Raw genomic sequence first — 18498 nt, 5'->3', positions numbered from 1 at the left:
ATCCGAGGAAACATCCGTTTGGTTGCACAAGTTGACATTAAAATGGTATTCTAAAAACACACAATGCTTTAGAAGCCTTTAGCATTGCTTACCGGTCTGCCCCGGCTCTAAAGCCATTTGTCTTGTGTGTCTGCGGTCTTCTCCACTAACATGTCCTCTCACTACTTCCTTGTTAAGTTGCTTAGTACTACAATTCCCAGAACGCATTTTTTTAGCTGTTCACTAGTCTTTCCACACTGCCTACTCCCCTCCCAGAGCTGCTGTAGAAGATTGCTTTATAGAGCAGAACCTACTATATTCATTCCCTGTCTGCTTCTCTGCCTGTGACATTGTTCAGAACAAGGCAGCATGCTTTCTTCACTGCATCAGTGCTGCCATGCCATCTTCCCACCCCCACGCTGATGTCTTCTCTCAGCCCACAAGAAATCTCTCCCTCCGCCTGCACTAACTATTCTCTGCGCCTGGTTTGTTGGCAGAATGTTTAAAGTGTTACTTTCATTAAAAACGATTTTTAACATGTCGACCAGGCATGTCAAATGCTGACCTTACCGGATGTCACTCCTGAGACCTCCTGGAATCCTGAGTTATTAGCTGGGGAAGCGGGTGGCATTGCACGCTGCTTCTTTATTGGCCAAGAGTTCTGTACATTTCTCTGCATAGAAGCAAATCTGCCATTGTTGTGGACTTTTGGCAGACCCATTGAAGGGAATCGTAGTGTCACTCGCAGCAGATTTCCTGCAGGGGATGTTCCTCCGAATCCCCTCTGATCCCTGCTTCCTGGTCCTATCTTGATGAGCAGGAAATGCTATTTCAGCCAGTGACTGACTAAAGTGGCACTCTGCTGCAGACAGTGATTGGCGAAGTGATTTCCTTTCTGTGTGTTACGGCAGGACCAAGATGAAGGGATCAGTGGGGATTGAGCAAGCACACCAACAGCAGCATAGGGGGAGTTGGCAAGGTAAGTTAGTTGGTTGTTCTTCTTGTTCTTTTTTTAGCCCATATCATTCAGCTCCATATTGTGCTATATTACGTTTTTGGTTAAACCAATTGAAATAAATTAAGGGGTGTAAATCTAAAAATGGAAGATACTCTTGTTTTTTGTAGCACCAGATTAGTTTAATATAGATTTGTTCAGCAATTGTCTTGAAAAGAAGCAGAAAAATAAGTTATAGTATCTAAAGAAGTCCATAAATGAAGTTTTTAAAGTGGTTGTCCAGTGGAATTATTTAATTGACTAAAGAAATGAAAAACAAGCTTTAACTTTCCTTCCTCTGCTCCGTTGTAGCTCTGGGATCAGGATACTCGTTCTCTGCTGACAGTTTTCTTCACCGAAGCTGTAGACTTGACATCACGTCTCTTATCTCCCACAGTAACTGGCCGCAGCATTGTCCTGTTTCGGCCAGTGATTGGTGAGCAGCACTCTGTTTTCCCGGTTGTAGATGCTACGCTCTAAAAGCAGAGACACTGTGCCCCGATACTGGTGCTACGAGGGAGCGGAGAAAGATTAGTGACCGGCATCATAGTGGGATTTTGATGTCATCCTGTTCTGTGCCGTGCTTCCCGTGAATGGAATCGTCAGCCTGGGGCCTCCACTGATCGCTGACACTTGTTCTTTGTGGTACTTTCAGTGCTGTTTACCAAGCTGTTTAAAAGCTAGTGCAGGACAAGACACTTGGGAACACACACAAATTCCTTTTCTTATCTATTAATGTTGAGAACTGGGATACAGCAGACATTGGGCATGGATTCTATATGTCCTTTACTTTGGAAAGTGTAGACATAGAAGCTTTTATTTGTGAAGCCCTGATGTTTATCCCGTTCAGGACATTGGGTGTACAGGTAGCCCCTTGTGTCCTGGTACTTAAAGAAGTAGTCCAGTGGTGACCCAGTGGTGAACAACTTATCCCCTATCCTAAGGATAGGGGATAAGTTGCAGATCGATGGGGGTCCGACCGCTGGGGCCCCCTGCGATCTCCTGTATGGAGCCCCGACAGCCCGCGGGAAGGGGGCGTGTCGACCTCCGCATGAAGCGGCGGTCGACACGCCCCCTCAATACAACTCTATGGCAGAGCCGAAGCGCTGCCTTCGGCAATCTCCGGCTCTGCCATAGAGATGTATTGAGGGGGAGTGTCGGCCGTCGCTTCGTGCGGGGGTCGACACCCGCTATCTGGCCGGAGAGCCTGGCCCCCGTACAGAGAGATCGCAGGGGGCCCCAGCGGTCGGACCCCCCGCAATCTCAAACTTATCCCCTATCCTTAGGATAGGGGATACGTTTTTCACCACTGGACTACCCCTTTAAGGACAAAGGACGCACCTGTATGCCCTGAATCCTTAAGCGGGTTTAATTGATCGTTGGCTACTATCAGTAATTGAACACAGTGCTAATGACTGGCAGCGGTGATCCCTCTGCTGCTGGTCACTTAATCATTTAGACACCTTGATCAATGCCGATCATGACGTCTAAAGTAAAAATTAAAAGTAGCTCAGTGGAGCTCACGGAACCCCTGCAACGTTATGTGAGCTAAAATGGGAGGAGGGTTCCCTTACCTCCCTCCTGGTGTCAATCTGCCAAGCCAGGCTAGATCCGTGGTTTGCCGATCATACGGTGTAATTCTTTGCTCTAGTCGTATACAGTAAATGCAATCTAATGATTGCATATAAAAGTCCCCTTAGTTCGTTAAAAATAGCGCAAATGTCCTGAACAGAGTCACTAGTTGACTCCATATTTCCATAGATAGCAATGGGATACTCTGCTCCTGTTAACAGTATACGTCGGGATGCCAATGGATGAGAGGAACAGTAGCACTGACTTGGTGGAAACCTACCTTTAGAACAATGTTTCTCAACCAGGGTGCCTCCAGCAGTTGTTAAACTGCAACTTCCAGCATGCCCGGACTGCCTTTTGGTAGTTTTGCAACAGCTGGAGGCAGTTTGGTTGGGAAACACTTAAAAGTCTTAAAAGAAGAATTGCAAACATGACAAAAATCCCTAATGGGGGAAGAAGGGGTTAACATTGTTAATCACTTGTCACTACCTTTTTCCACTTTCAGGAAGGTGGGTATTTAATCCTGGTCACGGGAGCACCGCCTGTTTGTGCCATCTTGCTATTGGGACTAAATTATATTTGCAGGAAATGCTGTGCCGCTCTGTTCTATACATGGATATATTTTTGGATTACCTGCATTGAACGGATGGCATTTTCAGAAATGTAATTTTTACCCGAGGTTTGTTCTAAATCAGAATATCTATGCCCGTTCCATCTGATATGGCTGGGTACATTGCATCCTGTTTATTATTTACATTGCTCTGTACACCGCATGCTGTACTCTCTGTAGCTGCTGTTCAGGGTATTGCAGCCTTGTCCTATTTACTTGTATTAGAAACAAATATTTAAACACAAGTACAGTATCAATTTTTAGCTATAAAGTCTATGGCAAACATGATGTGAGCTGAGGTCGTCCCTGCTGTCATTGCCTTTTATTCCTGTGATATCTTCAAGGCCTCCCTGGCGTTATCTGATGTTTTCTTTGCAGGAAAGAGACTGTCTGGCTTTTGTCGCTGCATTCCGCTGCTCATGAGGTTTCTAGGATAAAACTTGATAGTGTAGGAAATTCCTTGAAATGCAAGTTGCGCTGATGTGCTGTAGTTTATTCCCATAACGTTTTTTTTTCTTTCTCAGGGGTACGTTTACACAAAGGAATTTCTGTGTGTGGAATTGCGCTCAGGAATTCCGTTGAACCTTATAGGAAATGTGTCATTAGTATCGCCTGTACTAACCTGGTGGTACAGACAGGTAGTGCAGGGGACGCTGATGATGATGATACTTACCTGGTCCCATTCCGTGCTGTGCTTCTTCCACTGTATCGTTGCTCCCGGCCCCAATTGGAGCATGGGCCGAGTTTAGTGACCTCACCGGTGCTGTTCTCTGCTGGATCCCGCTGCTAGAAAACAGCAGCAGTGACATCACTAAGCTCTGCCCATGCTCCCAGTGAGGCTCGGAGCGGAAGAGCCACAGCATGGAACGGGACCAGGTAAGTATCTTCGTGGTCACCTGCACTGCCTGTCTGTACCGATGACAGATTTTCTTTAACATTGGTGTGAATGGGTCTTCCGCTGACCCATTCACACTGCAGAATTATCAGCCGTGGAAAATTCTGCCACAGAAATAGCTCCTTTGAAATAATGAACATGTTTATTCTTTTGCGCCCAGATGAAATCTCCTAGCAAAATTCTGCATGGAGATTCCATAGTGTGGACATGAAGCTCGGGAAGGGTCACACGTAGCACATCTTCAGCAGGTTTACCGCAGCTGAAATTTCACTAGCGGATTATGCTGCCATCCAATGAAGGCAATGGATTTAGTTACCATATGTAAAATCCTGTGCGTTTGTTACAAACAGAACATACAGTAGTTAAAGGAGTAGTCCAGTGGTGAACAACTTATCCCCTATCCTAAGGATAGGGGATAAGTTGCAGATCGCGGGGGGTCTGACCGCTGGGGCCCCCTGCGGTCTCCTGTATGGAGCCCCGACAGCCCGCAGGAAGGGGGCGTGTCGACCTCCGCACGAAGCGGCGGCCGACACGCCCCCTCAATACAACTCTATGGCAGAGCCGAAGCGCTGCCTTCGGCAATCTCCGGCTCTGCCATAGAGATGTATTGAGGGGGTTTGTCGGCCGCCGCTTCGTGCGGAGGACGACACCCGCTATCTGGCCGGAGAGCCTGGCCCCCGTACAGAGAGATCGCAGGGGGCCCCAGCGGTCGGACCCCCCGCGATCTCAAACTTATCCCCTATCCTTAGGATAGGGGATACGTTTTTCACCACTGGACTACCCCTTTAAGGCTATATAAACAGATTCTCAGCACATGAGTTTTTTTTCTTCTCCCATTGATTTCTACCAGTAGCAAACAATGCCATGTGTACATGTTTGTTGTTGGTGTTTCCTTCTGGCATTTTTCCCTCCAATTATTCACTAGAAATCTTTTGATCTCTTGACTTTTGAGTAAAAAGGCACTAAGGGTGTGTTTGTTTTGGTGCAGAAAAACCCAACGGCCAGATGCTAGCTGAAAGTCAATAGAGATTTATGAAATGCCAAACCCACTTGGCGTCTATTTCTCTGGCGTTTTAACTCCTCTTTGGTGTGTTTTTTTTTTTTTTTCTGCACTTTTGGCCTCAGTGGCAGATTCCCAAAATCTCCTCATGTTGAGACAATGGCGTTTTTAGAAATCTATGCAAAAAACGCCATTTGGGTTTAGCATTGGCATTTCCTCAATAAAAATCCTTAAATCACATGATTAAAGGACCACAAGACTTGGCATGATAAAAATGCAGGGGCAAAAAACTGAGACCAAACTCCACTGGTGGAGGGGGGAGCTCATTTAATAAATTTTTTTTTTTTGGCCCTATAAAAACCAAAACTCTTTGTTTCCTTGGAAATGGTTGTTACAATACAGATGAACTATTTTGAATGCATTCCTGGTGGGATACAAAATGGCACTTTTAACACCAGTAACAACATTTAAATTCTTTCAAGTTTTTCATAATTCTGCAGCAAATCCAGATGCGTTTCAGTGCAAAGGGATACATTCTTAGCAAATATAGAGTCCTTTGGTAATTTTCCAAAAAATCACCTTTTGGCTGTCCAGGTATGCTGGGAGTTGTGGTTTTGCAACAGCTTGAGATACTCTGGATAACACTGCACTAAATGAACCTAAGTGTAACTGGTGGTGGCTGCAAAAACAGTGAAGAGAGTATAAGTTTTTATGGGATAGGCATATGGTTATCCTTAATATAAGGCTGCATTCACACCACGTTTTTGCAATACAGTTCCCATATACATTTTCAATGTGAAAACCGTACGGAACCATACTGAAAACCGTATGCATTAACTCTCCATTGAAAACCATATGCCAAAAGATGCATCAGGATGTGTCCATTTTGCATCCTGTATAGTTTTGTCTTTTTTTTTCCCCCGTACCAAAACCGTAGCCTACCACAGTTTTTGGTCCGGGTGAAAAACTGTATACGTTTTTTTTAAACATGGGAGTCAATGGGAACCGTACAGAACTGTATGAGCATACGGTTCCATACGGTTTTCACCATACGGTTTTTGACTTTGTGCAGTTTTTTTCCTTGGAATTTCAATCAAACAAGTGAAACATTATTCATAATGGAGTGAAAAGTTAAAAAAGTATACATTTTTTTCTTAAAAAAACGGTTGCAACCAGACATAATTTTTAAACCGTATATGGTTTTTAACTGTATACAGGTTAAAATTTGTACACATGTTTTGATACAGTTTAGTCCAGTTTTGAGGAATCCGTTTTTCATCAAAAACCTGATACGGGAACTGTATTGCAAAAGCTTGGTGTGAATGCACCCTAAGGCTGAGTTTGTTAAATACGGTTCCCGTACTGGATGGGCTAAATGGTTCTTTTCTGCCGACCACATTCTTCATTGCGGAGTGTATAGGACTGTTTTTAAAGGGTGTGTTGTGAATGTCCACCTTACTTCTGGTCTTGGAGCTGACAATTGCAATATATATTCGATCTGAGTCGTATTAGTATTTACGGTATATGTCTAATAGTGTATGTCCTCCAGACGGCGCTGTCTCCTCAGTAAACATTAGTTGTAAGAAACTGCTGAGCACCACGGATTCTTCAGATGATCGGCGGGGGTGCAAGAATTCAGGATAAAATTGATGGCCTAATTCACGGATAGGCCATTCATTCTTTTAAAGGTGTTTGTTTCACTTGATCTGACATTTGGATGTGGAGAGATGGGGCTGCACTTCAGGGTGCACAGATACTGAAGCAAACATCCAAGAAGTATCAAGGGGGAGATTTATAAAAGTCTGTGCAGAGGAAGATATTTACCAGATGCTCATGGCAACCAATCATATTGCTATGAATTTTCAGAGATCTTTTTATTTTAAAAAAAATTAATAAATTGTATGAATGTGTACCCTTCATAATTTGATGCTACGATCAGATGCTGTGTACACAGTGAAAACAGCATCATATCTGCCGCATTAAATCCGTAACAGATATGATGTGTGTGACTGTACCCTAAAGGTTCCCACATATCTTCACTAACTATTGGTCAAAGGTGCATCTGTGTGACAGCCTCGTACACATGGAAGCTTAGTCTGGAGGGTGCATGTGTTTACAGTGAGTGACTGGAGAGAATAAACTACTGTCACACATCTGACATTGGCTTATTTTGGGTGGGAAGAAAAAGACTAGACATGTTGAAGGTCGACTATTCAATCCTGCTTCCTTCATACATATACAATCAGGACTTGTCCATACACCTCAGATGGGCAGCCAACCCCACCCAAGTCAAGTTTACAGGCACAAGCGGAGATTTATCAAAACCTGTGTCGAGGAAGAGTGGTGCGCCTGTCCCTAGGAACCAATCAGATCGCTTCTTTCATTTTACAGAGGTAATTTTAAAAATGAAAGAAGCAATCTGGTTGGTTGTTATAGGCAACTGGTCAACGTCTCCTCTGCACAAGTTTTGATAAATTGTCCCCAATATCTATTAGCTAGAATAGGACTAATTTCTGCAGAGAATAAAGATGCCTAAGCGTCGCCCCTTTTCACAATTAGTCCACTTCATCTAATCCCCATTGTGGGAAAGAAATTATCCAGAGAAATGCATTTTTACCTAATGAGAAATGTTTTTTTTTTTTTGCTCTTACAGGCCCCGCCATCCATGGTCAATAATGAACAACGGCAGCACGCAGAACACATATTCCTCTCCTTTAGAAAATCAAAGTCCCCTTTCGCTGTATGCAAACACATATTAGGTAAGTATGGGTGGATGAAATGAGAGCTGGTGTAAGGTATGTGTTCCCATTTCTGCTGCAGCTAAGTGATACATTCTCCTTTACTGGATATACATGAGTATGTGTATGAGATTACTAAAATATGTATATAAGGCTAAGATCACACTTAGGGCTGGGCGGTATGGCCAAATATATGTATCGCGGTATTTTTGTAACTTATGGCGGTTCCACGGTATATAACGATATCCCCCCCCCCCCCCCCCCAAAAGCCCAGCGCTGTCCCCATCGGGGTACTACTCACATCACCCGCAAGCGCTGCCCTCCTCGTCCTCCTGTCTGTTGCCGCCACCGGCGCTGACACTCTACGGTATCCCTATGCCCGGGCTGCAAAAGATAAACAAAAATAAACTTTAACGCATGTTCGTACGTTGGCCTTACGCTCTTCCTAGGGATGTGAACGTCGGACAGCCGTCAGCCTATCCCCGGCCACAGCAATGTTCCGCCTCGGCCGGTGATGGGATGAGCCCACTGTCAGGTAAGAAGCCGGCTTCTTACATGATCTTCACCGACGGGGAAGGTTAAAGTTTATTTTGTTTACCTTTTGCAGCCCGGGCATAGGGATACAGTATAAAGCAGTGATCTTCAACCTGCAGACCTCTAGATGTTGCAAGACTACAACTCCCAGCATGCCCGGACAGCCAACGGCTGTCCGGGCATGCTGGGAGTTGTAGTTTTGCAACATCTGGAGGTTGAATACCACTGGTATAGAGTGTCAGCGCCAGCAGCCGCAACAAACAGGAGGACAAGGAGGGCAGCGCTTGCGGGTGACATATGTGAGTATTTACCCCGATGGGGACAGCGCAGCGCTGGGCTAATAATTAATTGGGGGGGGGGGAGCAGAACAGCACTCGCGGGTCACATATAATTAGTTCCCCGATTTGGGGACAGCGCAGCGCTGGGCTGATCATTCATTCATTCCCGAGGGGGAGGGGCCAAACCGGTATTGCGGTATGGGTTAAAATTCATATCGTGCAGCACAAAAACTTCGGTATTTGGTATGAACCGGTATACCGCCCAGCCCTAATCACACTACTGTTGTGTTCTGACTCGTTCACGGTCCGTTCGGCTCTGTTGCCTCGAACAAATCCTGAACACAACTGACACTGCTGGGTCAGACATATCCCATTGACTTGAATAGGAGCCAACAGGTGTCCAGTCAAGGGTCCAATTGTAGGTAAAACTACTATAAATGGCTTTGATGGGAAAATCCTGTTTATATGAAAAGATTGAAATGGGTGACTCTGCACATGACACAAACCTGCAGGGTTGAATTCATCACCACTCTTTCCTGGTCTCCTGCACACAACTGCATAAATGGGACCGGTGGCAATTTATGGCCATTCACCCGCCTATTATGGTAAGTTAGCAGATAGTAGTGCCTAAACATTTTCTGAGGATTTCTGCTGGCCCATGGTTATAGTCTACAAACAAATCTGTGCAGTCTTGTCCTGCAATCATGTATTAGGAGACATTAACTCATACATAATCAGCTGCAGAATTTGTTGCTACCCATTGACTTCAATGGTTCCTCAACAAACCTGCAAATCCTCTTACTATTACCCATTAAATTCAACAAATGACAAAATCTGCTGCAGATTTCCATGTGGAAAATAGACGTGTGTGTTTGTGTGACTGTACTCTTACACTGTTCTGTATGTTCCCGTTGTTCTTGCGAAGTTAAAGACTGTAGGAGATTCGTTCTTTTTTGTGTCTTGAGCTTATTCACAAAGATTGTACAGTAAAAAGACCATCTAATGTGTGGGTAATAATATTGCAATGCTTGGATGTTTCTTTATGTACCCATGAGTTTTGGATATAGGATGGACCTTTATTTAAAATGAAGAAGTAAAATTTTAAGTCTGGTATGTAACAAACATAGTAGAGGATTAGATCACAGTCCAATAAAATGCTAGGCAAGGATCTGTATGGCCACATGCTTCTTCTGTCTGATATACAGGAACCAACCAGCCAGAACGTTCTGATTGGAACTGAAGATCTACTTTCAACCGCCATCTAACAAAAACAAAAAATATATATATATATATATATATATATATATATATATTTTTTTTTTTTTATGCATCTAAAATGGAAAATTAAAGCAGCCTTGCAAATTGTCTTAACTAAAATACAAAAATCTTCTTTGGTTTTGTGTATATAGAATCTCTACAGACCTATATATCTCCACAATGACAGACTGCAAACAAACCCTGTGTAACCTAGTCCTGCCTATCCTATTGCCATCCATCTGTCCCTTAATTCTTGTAACCTATAAAATGTATGTTAGTAAAAAGGAGTACAGGGTGTGACTGCAGGCTCAAACTGCACTGGGTTTGTTTTTCTGTTCCCATAGAGACACACTGTTCTTCATAGTTTTTCATATTTTTATTTAAGACTATTAAAGGGAACCTGTCATCATATTTTACCATATATGTAACATGTGGCAACACATATGGTAAAATTTGTTTCCTCCATACCCGTGAAATATTCCTGCTGCAGGGATGGGGAGGTTATGATGTTAGAAAGTCTCTCCTGCTGGCCTTGTAAGTTGTCCTCTGGGCAGGGAGCTATACTTACCTAGTGCTGCTGCTCCAGCTGTAATCATGCCCCCTCAGCGTAATTAAAGGGGTTATCCACCATAAGGTGATTTTAGTATGTACCTGGCAGACAGTAATGGACATGCTTAGGAAGGATCTGCACTTGTCTTGGGGCTAAATGGCTATGCTGTGAGATTACCATAACACTGTGGCTAGCTTTTTGTGAACTTGTATTTCCTGTATGACTGTTCTTTTTTTGACTACAAATCCCACAATTCTATTTTCCTGCTTCCCACACATCAGCCACCCCACCCATTGAAACATAAATGAACTGCAGACCTGTGGTTTTCACTCAGGGTGCCTACAGCTGTTGCATTAGTTGCAGATTGCTCTCTCCACCCATTGAAGCAGACAGGCTCCCTGTCATCAGATGACTAGCGTGTCAGGTCTCGGCCGCATTGCAAGCTGGGAAAATTCCGAGACAGCAGTCATTTTGTATGCTGGTAAAAATAAATATTGGGGTGAAAATCACAGAAGAATTGTGAGAAAACGTCACACACAGGTACAGACACTAAATTATGAACTACACTAACTTTACAGCCCCTGTAGCATAGTCAAATAAATAATAATTCCTGGAATACCCCTTTAACAACAAAGGTACGGCCACGTCATTGCTCTGCTCCTTCTGCTTAGGGAGCAAAGCTGTGACATGATCTGTCAATCTACGTGAGGGGGTGTGATTACAGCTGGAGGAGACCGGACTAGGTGAGTATAGCTCCCCGCCCAGGGGACTACTTACTAGGCCGGCGGGTGACACCTTAAAATATATCCTCACCACTCTTGCTGGCAGGACCATCTCCTGGGGAAAAAGAAGATTCTGCCAAGCGTTCTATATGGTAAAATCTGATGACAGGTTCCCTTTTCAGATATTTCTGTTTGTTTCAAATGAAAAATCAAATAAAAAAATTGTAACTACTAACTTTTTTGTTTTCATCTGGACCCCTCACAGAAACTAGTAAAGTGGACTACGTACTTTTTCAAGCTGCCACCGCCATCATGGAAGCTGTCGTAAGAGAATGGATCCTTCTGGAAAAAAGTAGCATAGAATCACTCCGAACATTCCTTTTAACTTATGTCTTACAAAGGCCAAAGTACGTACAGATGTTTCATTGTTTACATAAGCCACTCATTTTTCTACACCAGTAGGGGGCGCCCACTACATTGATTTTGACACAGAATTTATTGGCTACTATGTGGACAGCAGATAGCATAGTATTAGAAATCTGTTTAACTCTTGGAAAACTAGTTAACATTAATCTTAGTCTTGAGTTTGATGTCTGTAAGTACCAGGTTCCTTGGTTGTTGTCTCAGATTCCTGTCATAACAAGTTATCTTGGGGCCATTTGCTTTTAGCTCCTGCCCATCTTATCTAAAGGGGTTTGTCCATGAATACGTTATGTCATGTTCTCAGGATAGGGTAGAACTATCTGATCACAGGGGGTCCCCCTGCTGGGACTCCCACAATCTACAGAACAGGGGACATAGTTTCCCTTGAGAACAGAGCAGTGGTCACATGTGCACCGCCACTTTATTCATTTTCTATGGGAGCCACCAATGATGGCCAAACTATGTACTTGGCTGTCTGTGGAAGTCCCCATAGAGAATGAATGGAGCTGAGGCGCGCCTGCACGATCATTGTTCCATTATTAGGGGGACTCTGTTACCAGTTGTCAATATCACAGTGGCTCTTAGCATTTGGTCCCCAGAGATCAGATAGTTATCACCTATCCTCAAGATAACTTGTTTTTGTGCAAACCCCATGGGATAAAAATTTAACATTTTTCCTTCATAATGTTGTTGTTGTGCTTATTCTCTATTATTCTTACTAGAAATGTATGACCAAATAGGCAACTATGTGTTACCAGCTGGGTGCGTGTCTCTACACTGTCTGGCACTATGTAAACAAAACTGACAGCGTTTCCCAACCAGGTTGCCTCCAACTTTTACAAAACTACAACTCCCAGCGTGCTGAGAGCTGTAGTTCAGCAACAGCTGGAGGCACCCTGGTAGGGAAACACTGGCAATGAAGATGCCCATTTAGTCTTAAAGGACATCTGCAGCGTGATTAACACTTATCCCCTATCCACAGGATAGGGGATAAGTGTTTGATCGCGGGGGGGGGGGGGGTCCGACCGCTGGGACCCCCTGTGACCTCCTGTACGGGGCCGCGGCTGTCCCGTGCAGGGGGCGTGCTGGCCGCAGCATGACGTTGCAGCCGGCACGCCTCCTCCATACATCTCTATGGGAGAGGCGGGGTGGCAGCGTTCGTGTCTCCCCCATAGAACTGTATGGGGACGGGGAGGAGAAGGGGTGTCACTGTCGACCTCTAGGTCGACGCTATGCGCCTTAGCGCTCACCAAGAGCGCTAATGGCGGCGCCCCGTTAGGGAGATCGCGGGGGGTCACAACGGTCGGACCCCCTGCAATCAAACACTTATGCCCTATCCTGTGGATAGGGGATAAGTGTCATGCCGCTGCACTTGTCCTTTAAATGTCTAGTAAGAATAAAAGAGGAACAGCTCAACACAAACTATAAAAAATAGATCTTCCAGAAATGTTATTTCATAGGAAACAAATATTTACTAAGACAGGTCAGAAGAGGTGACAGGTCCACTTTATATTGGGCTAATGGTACAGTCCTGACTACTTCATGTGCATTGCCAGCACTGTAAGTTCCCTTCTTTCCCTTATTACTGTTCCCTCTATTACTGGGTTGATGAGTGTTTTGTTTTTTTTTCCTCCCTGTACTTTTTACTATTAAATTTCTAAAACTGTATTAAATGGCCACCGTCTTATGGAAAAATGTTTGACTTGTCCTAGCGACATTTCAAAAATTTTGATCTGGGAAAGCAATACACAAATTTGAGCTTATTTGGGGGCCCTGGATTGACACTCCGGGTCTGCCTTCCATAAATTTACGGAGGACCCCTATGGAAGTGTTGTTAGGGGAGCAAGATAATCTGCCAATCTGAGTTTTCTGTTGTCTTTTCTGTGTCGTTTCTGTTCTGCTTGTCTTGTATATGTTCGATGCGTTACTATGTCCTAATGCTGTGAGACTCTTTCTGCGTTTGTGTACGGCCCTCTTCATGTTCTCTTGTTACCTTCTCTAAATGTGCTTATCCGACTCTCAAGGGTGGCGACCCCCCCCTTTTGCTACTATTGTGGCCTCTCTGACCCTTTTTCCCTTTTCTTTTCTTTTTTTCTTTCTCTTCTTCTAACTATATTGAGTATATGCAACTTATGGACAGATATTGCACAATTTTTTCTTATTTTGAAGTTTTATACTTATTCTTTTACGAAGGTAAGACACAGGACTTAAGGGTGGGGGGTGGGTGCTCTGTGTGGGTGGGGGGAGGGGGGGATGGGGTTTATGGTTCTTGTTTTGCCAGTTGTAAACTACAAAATGTTTTAATAAAAATTTCTGATTTAAAAAAAATAAAAAAAAATGAGTGTTAAGATGTCAACCGATCAGGAGAAGTTTGCGTTTAGCGTGATCTCTTCCGACTCCTTATCCCCTGATCGACACACACACTTACAAGATAAATCTATAGAGCAGTGGTCTCCAACCTGCAGACCTCCAGATGTTGTAAAACTACAACTCCCAGCATGCCCGGACAGCCAACGGCTGTCCGGCCATGCTGGGAGTTGTAGTTTTGCAACATCTGGAGGTCCGCAGGTTTGAAGACCACTGCTATAGGGCATGTCTTGATCATGTGACACAGAGCAGGGAGAGAGCACGTGGCAGCGCAGACTTCTCCTTGCTCGTTCTCCTGATTGGTGGAGCTCTGAACTATGTCCTAGTGACCTGTAAAAAGTTTTGAAGTGACAGGTACATTTTTACCATTTTTTATTTTGTTTTAGTCTTCAGAAATACGTACGAGAACAGATCTTGCTGGCTGTAGCAGTCATAGTAAAGAGAGGCTCTGTAGACAAATCAATCGACTGCAAGAGTATTTTCCATGAAGTCAACCAACTGATAAGCAGCGGGAACCCTACAGTAGTAAGTGTCTTATGATATCTGAAACACTTTAGATTACAGATTTATTTACTGTGTCACTCTGGGTACACTCTTGACTAGTCAGATACAAAGGTGTTTTTAGAGAGAATTTAAATAATGGACAAGATTTATCGTGAATTTCTGTTCCAGCCTATCTAGAAGCGGGCAAGCAAACACTATATAGACTTCTTTGTTAATTCTAAATGACCTTGTGCACCTGGATGCACAGGTGGATATCTTGGCACCCTTTTTAGGAATGGTGACTGACCAAGGTCACGTAAACTGATATTGGCCAAGGCCAGTTATGCTGGAGTCATTTAACAAGCCCCTTTATCTGGTAATACAATTTTTTTTTTTTGTGAAGATAAGCAACATTTTCATTAAATAAAGCACAATATTTCATTAACTGGAAAAATATTGAATATAGAATGGAGCATTGTGCAAGATCGTGAAATTACTTAAAGGGGTACTCCGCCCATAGAATCGTATCCCTTATCCAAAGGATAAGGGGATGAGATGTTTGATCCTAGGGGTCCCGCAGCAGGGACCCCCTCACCGCGATCTCCTTGTAGCACCCGACATTCTAAACAGTATGTTTTGAACACTGGATTCCCGCGGTGGGAGACGTGACATCACGCCACCCCGCTTTATGACATCAAGCCACACACCCTCCATTCACGTCTATGGGAGGGTGCGTGACGGCTGCACAGAGATCGCAGGGAGTCCCAGCGGCTGGACCCCTGCAATAAAACATCTTATACCCTATGCTTTGGATAGGGGATAAGATGTCTAGTAACGGAGAACTCCCTTAAATTTTTCCCACTAAGCTTTGTCTGAAAGTCATTGCAAGTTATTAGAAAGGAATATCATAAAAAATTTTTAAGAAACTTTAATTTGCTTCCGTTGTTGGTACCAGATATGGTAAACTGTGGTAACAGCTGGTTTGAGCATTTCGGTTGTCAAACCTCTTGGGATTTTTGTACACTGCAGTGTGAAGAACACACAATAACTCAGAAGATTGACTGAAAGGTTGTGGAATAGCTGCTCTCTTACTGGACGTCTGTTAGTGTTCATTCATTTAGTACATTTTGCTGGGGATTATCTGCTGGACATTACATATTCCTCTATATTTGTCGAAGGCCCCATCCATATTATGTTTTTGGGGGTATGTCGATTAGAATACCTTTTTAGCTAGTATGACTTATACTAAAGAATATTCTGCCTACATGAGGAAGGTCCATTAACCCCCTCCCTGCTATAGGATGTATGCATACGTCCCAGCACCTGACAATTTTTTTTTTTTTTAAATCAAATCAGAAAACTTTATTAAACAACTTTTGTATAAAACAGCGCACAAAAAACAGAAAACATACATAGACCACCTTCACCCCCCCCCCCAATAAAAATAAAAAAACATCCCACCCTCACAGGAGCACCCTCCCCGAACTCCCGTGTCCTTTCTTCACAGTAGGGAATACCAGAACAAGATCATGAAAAATAATGCAGTACAATACAATAAATCATCCCACATATAAAAAGCATATGCAAAAATACAGTAAATGCTGTACATGGGAACAAGTGTAATATCAAATAACACTAAAAAGGGGGCAACAATTAGACTCAACCCAAACATAGGGAGCCGAAAATTAGACAGCAGAACACCCCAACACAGCCACAAAACAACAATGTAGATGAAACAAGAAGAGGCCACAAACAGAGCGTAGACAGTATTTGTGGTCAGACCCCACCGACTGCCCCAAAAGCACCTCCATAGGAGTTCTCAGCAAATAAGTGGAAGGCAAACCAGGGGTATCGATCCAAGGTCCTCAAATTTACATTAGGTTTTTCTTTTAAGATATACACCTTTTTTCCAATCTAATTACCGTATATACTCGAGTATAAGCCGACCCGAGTATAAGCCGAGACCCCTAATTTCAACCCAAAATCCCAGGAAAAGTTATTGACTCGAGTATAAGCCTAGGGTGGGAAATACATAATCCCCCCCTGTCATCATCCAGACCCGTCATTAACATCCTCCTCATCATCATCACCGCCTGTCATCATCCAGACCCCCATCATCCCCTTGTCATCATCCCACACATCCCCCCCCTTCATCATCCCCTTGTCATCATCCCACACATCCCCCCTTCATCATCCCCTTGTCATCATCCCACACCCCCCCCTTCATCATCCCCTTGTCATCATCCCACACACCCCCCTTCATCATCCCACCCCCCCCCCCCCCCCCTCCATCATCCTCTTATCATCCGCCCTCAGTGGTCTTCAACCTGCGGACCTCCAGAGGTTTCAAAACTACAACTCCCAGCAAGCCCGGGCAGCCATCGGCTGTCCGGGCTTGCTGGGAGTTGTAGTTTTGAAACCTCCGGAGGTCCGCAGGTTGAAGACCACTGCGGCATTCGACATCATCCAGCCCCCTCTCACCCCCTTTAGTTCTGAGTACTCACCTCCGCTCGGGGCTGGTCCGGTCCTGCAGGGCTGTCCGGAGAGGAGGTGGTCCGGTGGGATAGTGGTTCCGGACTGCTATCTTCACCGGGGGCGCCTCTTCTCCGCGCTTCCCGCCCGGAATAGAGGCGTTGCCTTGACGATGACGCAGAAGTACGTTGGCAATGAACGCACCTCTGCGTCGTTGTCAAGGCAACGTGACTATTCTGAGGCCGGGCCCGAAGCGCTTAGAAGAGGCCTCCCCGGTGAAGATAGCAGCCCGGAACCACTGTCCCACCGGACCACCTCCTCTCCGGACAGCCCTGCAGGACCGGACCAGCGCCGAGCGGAGGTGAGTACTGTACAGAACTAAAGGGGGGTGAGAGGGGGCTGGATGATGTCGAAGGCCGCAGTGGTCTTCAACCTGCGGACCTCCGGAGGTTTCAAAACTACAACTCCCAGCAAGCCCGGACAGCCGATGGCTGCCCGGGCTTGCTGGGAGTTGTAGTTTTGAAACCTCTGGAGGTCCGCAGGTTGAAGACCACTGCGGGTGGGGGAGTTCACTCGAGTATAAGCCGAGGGGGGTGTTTTCAGCACGAAAAATCGTGCTGAAAATCTCGGCTTATACTCGAGTATATACGGTATATGATTTAATTTTATTGTCAACTCAGATAGTAGGTGGAAAGGCTTCCAACCAATGCTGTGCAATTAATTTACGAGCTTGGTATAAAATCCTACTAATATCAATGTACAAGCCACCATCCTCATCTAACCAATCTTAATATCCCAGGACACATGTCAAGGCGGATAGACTGAATGGGCAACCATACACTCTCTCCTAATCAACTGTCCCACATCATGCCAAAATTGTGTAAGAGTACAGTCCCACATCACATGAAGCAAGTGAGCATCAGGCAAGGGACAGCAGGAATCCAGCCGTACCCCAATCCTATGCATAAAGGCGGGAGTACAATACACATGATGTAGTAGAAATTTTTGGGACACCCGCTGAGCCTCCGACACGGCAAGCCGCGGGGTCATAGTTAAAATCTGTGTCCACTGCTCATCCGATATGGGACCCACATCTACCTCCCATTTATCCTTTAATACTCAACGGATAGACCTCGCAATTCCATCAAATGCAGCACAGAGATCACACCTTTTAGTAGAGAACTGAGTGAACAAATCATTTACCACTATGGATGAGCCGACAGTCAAATCACAAGCCCAAGACTGCGCCTCAAGGGCGTGTCGCAATTGTGGGTAACTATAAAAAATAAAAATTTTAAAAAAGTGTGGTAGAAGAAATTCCTCCCGCAGTTGAGCAAATGACTTAAAAATCGGCCCATCGTAATCCTGGGAGAGATAAAAAATCCCCTCAGTAATCCAAAGGGGATGTCCGGTAACAAACATAGTTCAAATAGACTAGGATTATGCCAAAAGGGAGAATATGTAACAAAAACAAGATGGTGCATAAGAGTCCTAAATTTCATCCACACCTAAGGATAAAGGTAGGAGGGAGGTCTGGGGGTCGAGTCTGTGCAGCAATTTCCAGCAGATAAATAGGGGTCACTTTACCAAGGCGCCTGGAGACTAAATCCCCCGTACGCCCCAT

The 18498-nt window shown here is 44.6% G+C and overlaps 1 protein-coding gene across 4 annotated transcripts in view; it reads left to right on the top strand.

Moving 5' to 3' along the window:
* The window catches only part of XPO4 (exportin 4), a 150166-nt gene that overhangs the window by 32787 nt on the left and 98881 nt on the right, over positions 1–18498 (top strand). For 3 of the 4 annotated variants that reach the window (XM_056561726.1, XM_056561727.1, XM_056561724.1), the window contains exons 2-4: positions 7704–7809; positions 11395–11536; positions 14306–14444. In XM_056561726.1, coding sequence (XP_056417701.1) covers positions 7716–7809; positions 11395–11536; positions 14306–14444 — 375 coding nt within the window. In that variant the 5' untranslated portion in view covers positions 7704–7715. Of the gene's footprint in view, positions 1–1321; positions 1410–7703; positions 7810–11394; positions 11537–14305; positions 14445–18498 lie in introns of those variants that run through there. The other variant, XM_056561725.1, reaches the window with a different exon arrangement.

Source organism: Hyla sarda, chromosome 2 (assembly GCF_029499605.1).
Source record: "Hyla sarda isolate aHylSar1 chromosome 2, aHylSar1.hap1, whole genome shotgun sequence".
Taxonomy (NCBI): Eukaryota; Metazoa; Chordata; class Amphibia; order Anura; family Hylidae; genus Hyla; species Hyla sarda.
The sequence above is the reverse complement of the archived record's forward strand: the minus strand, read 5'-3'. Positions and strand labels throughout refer to the sequence as shown.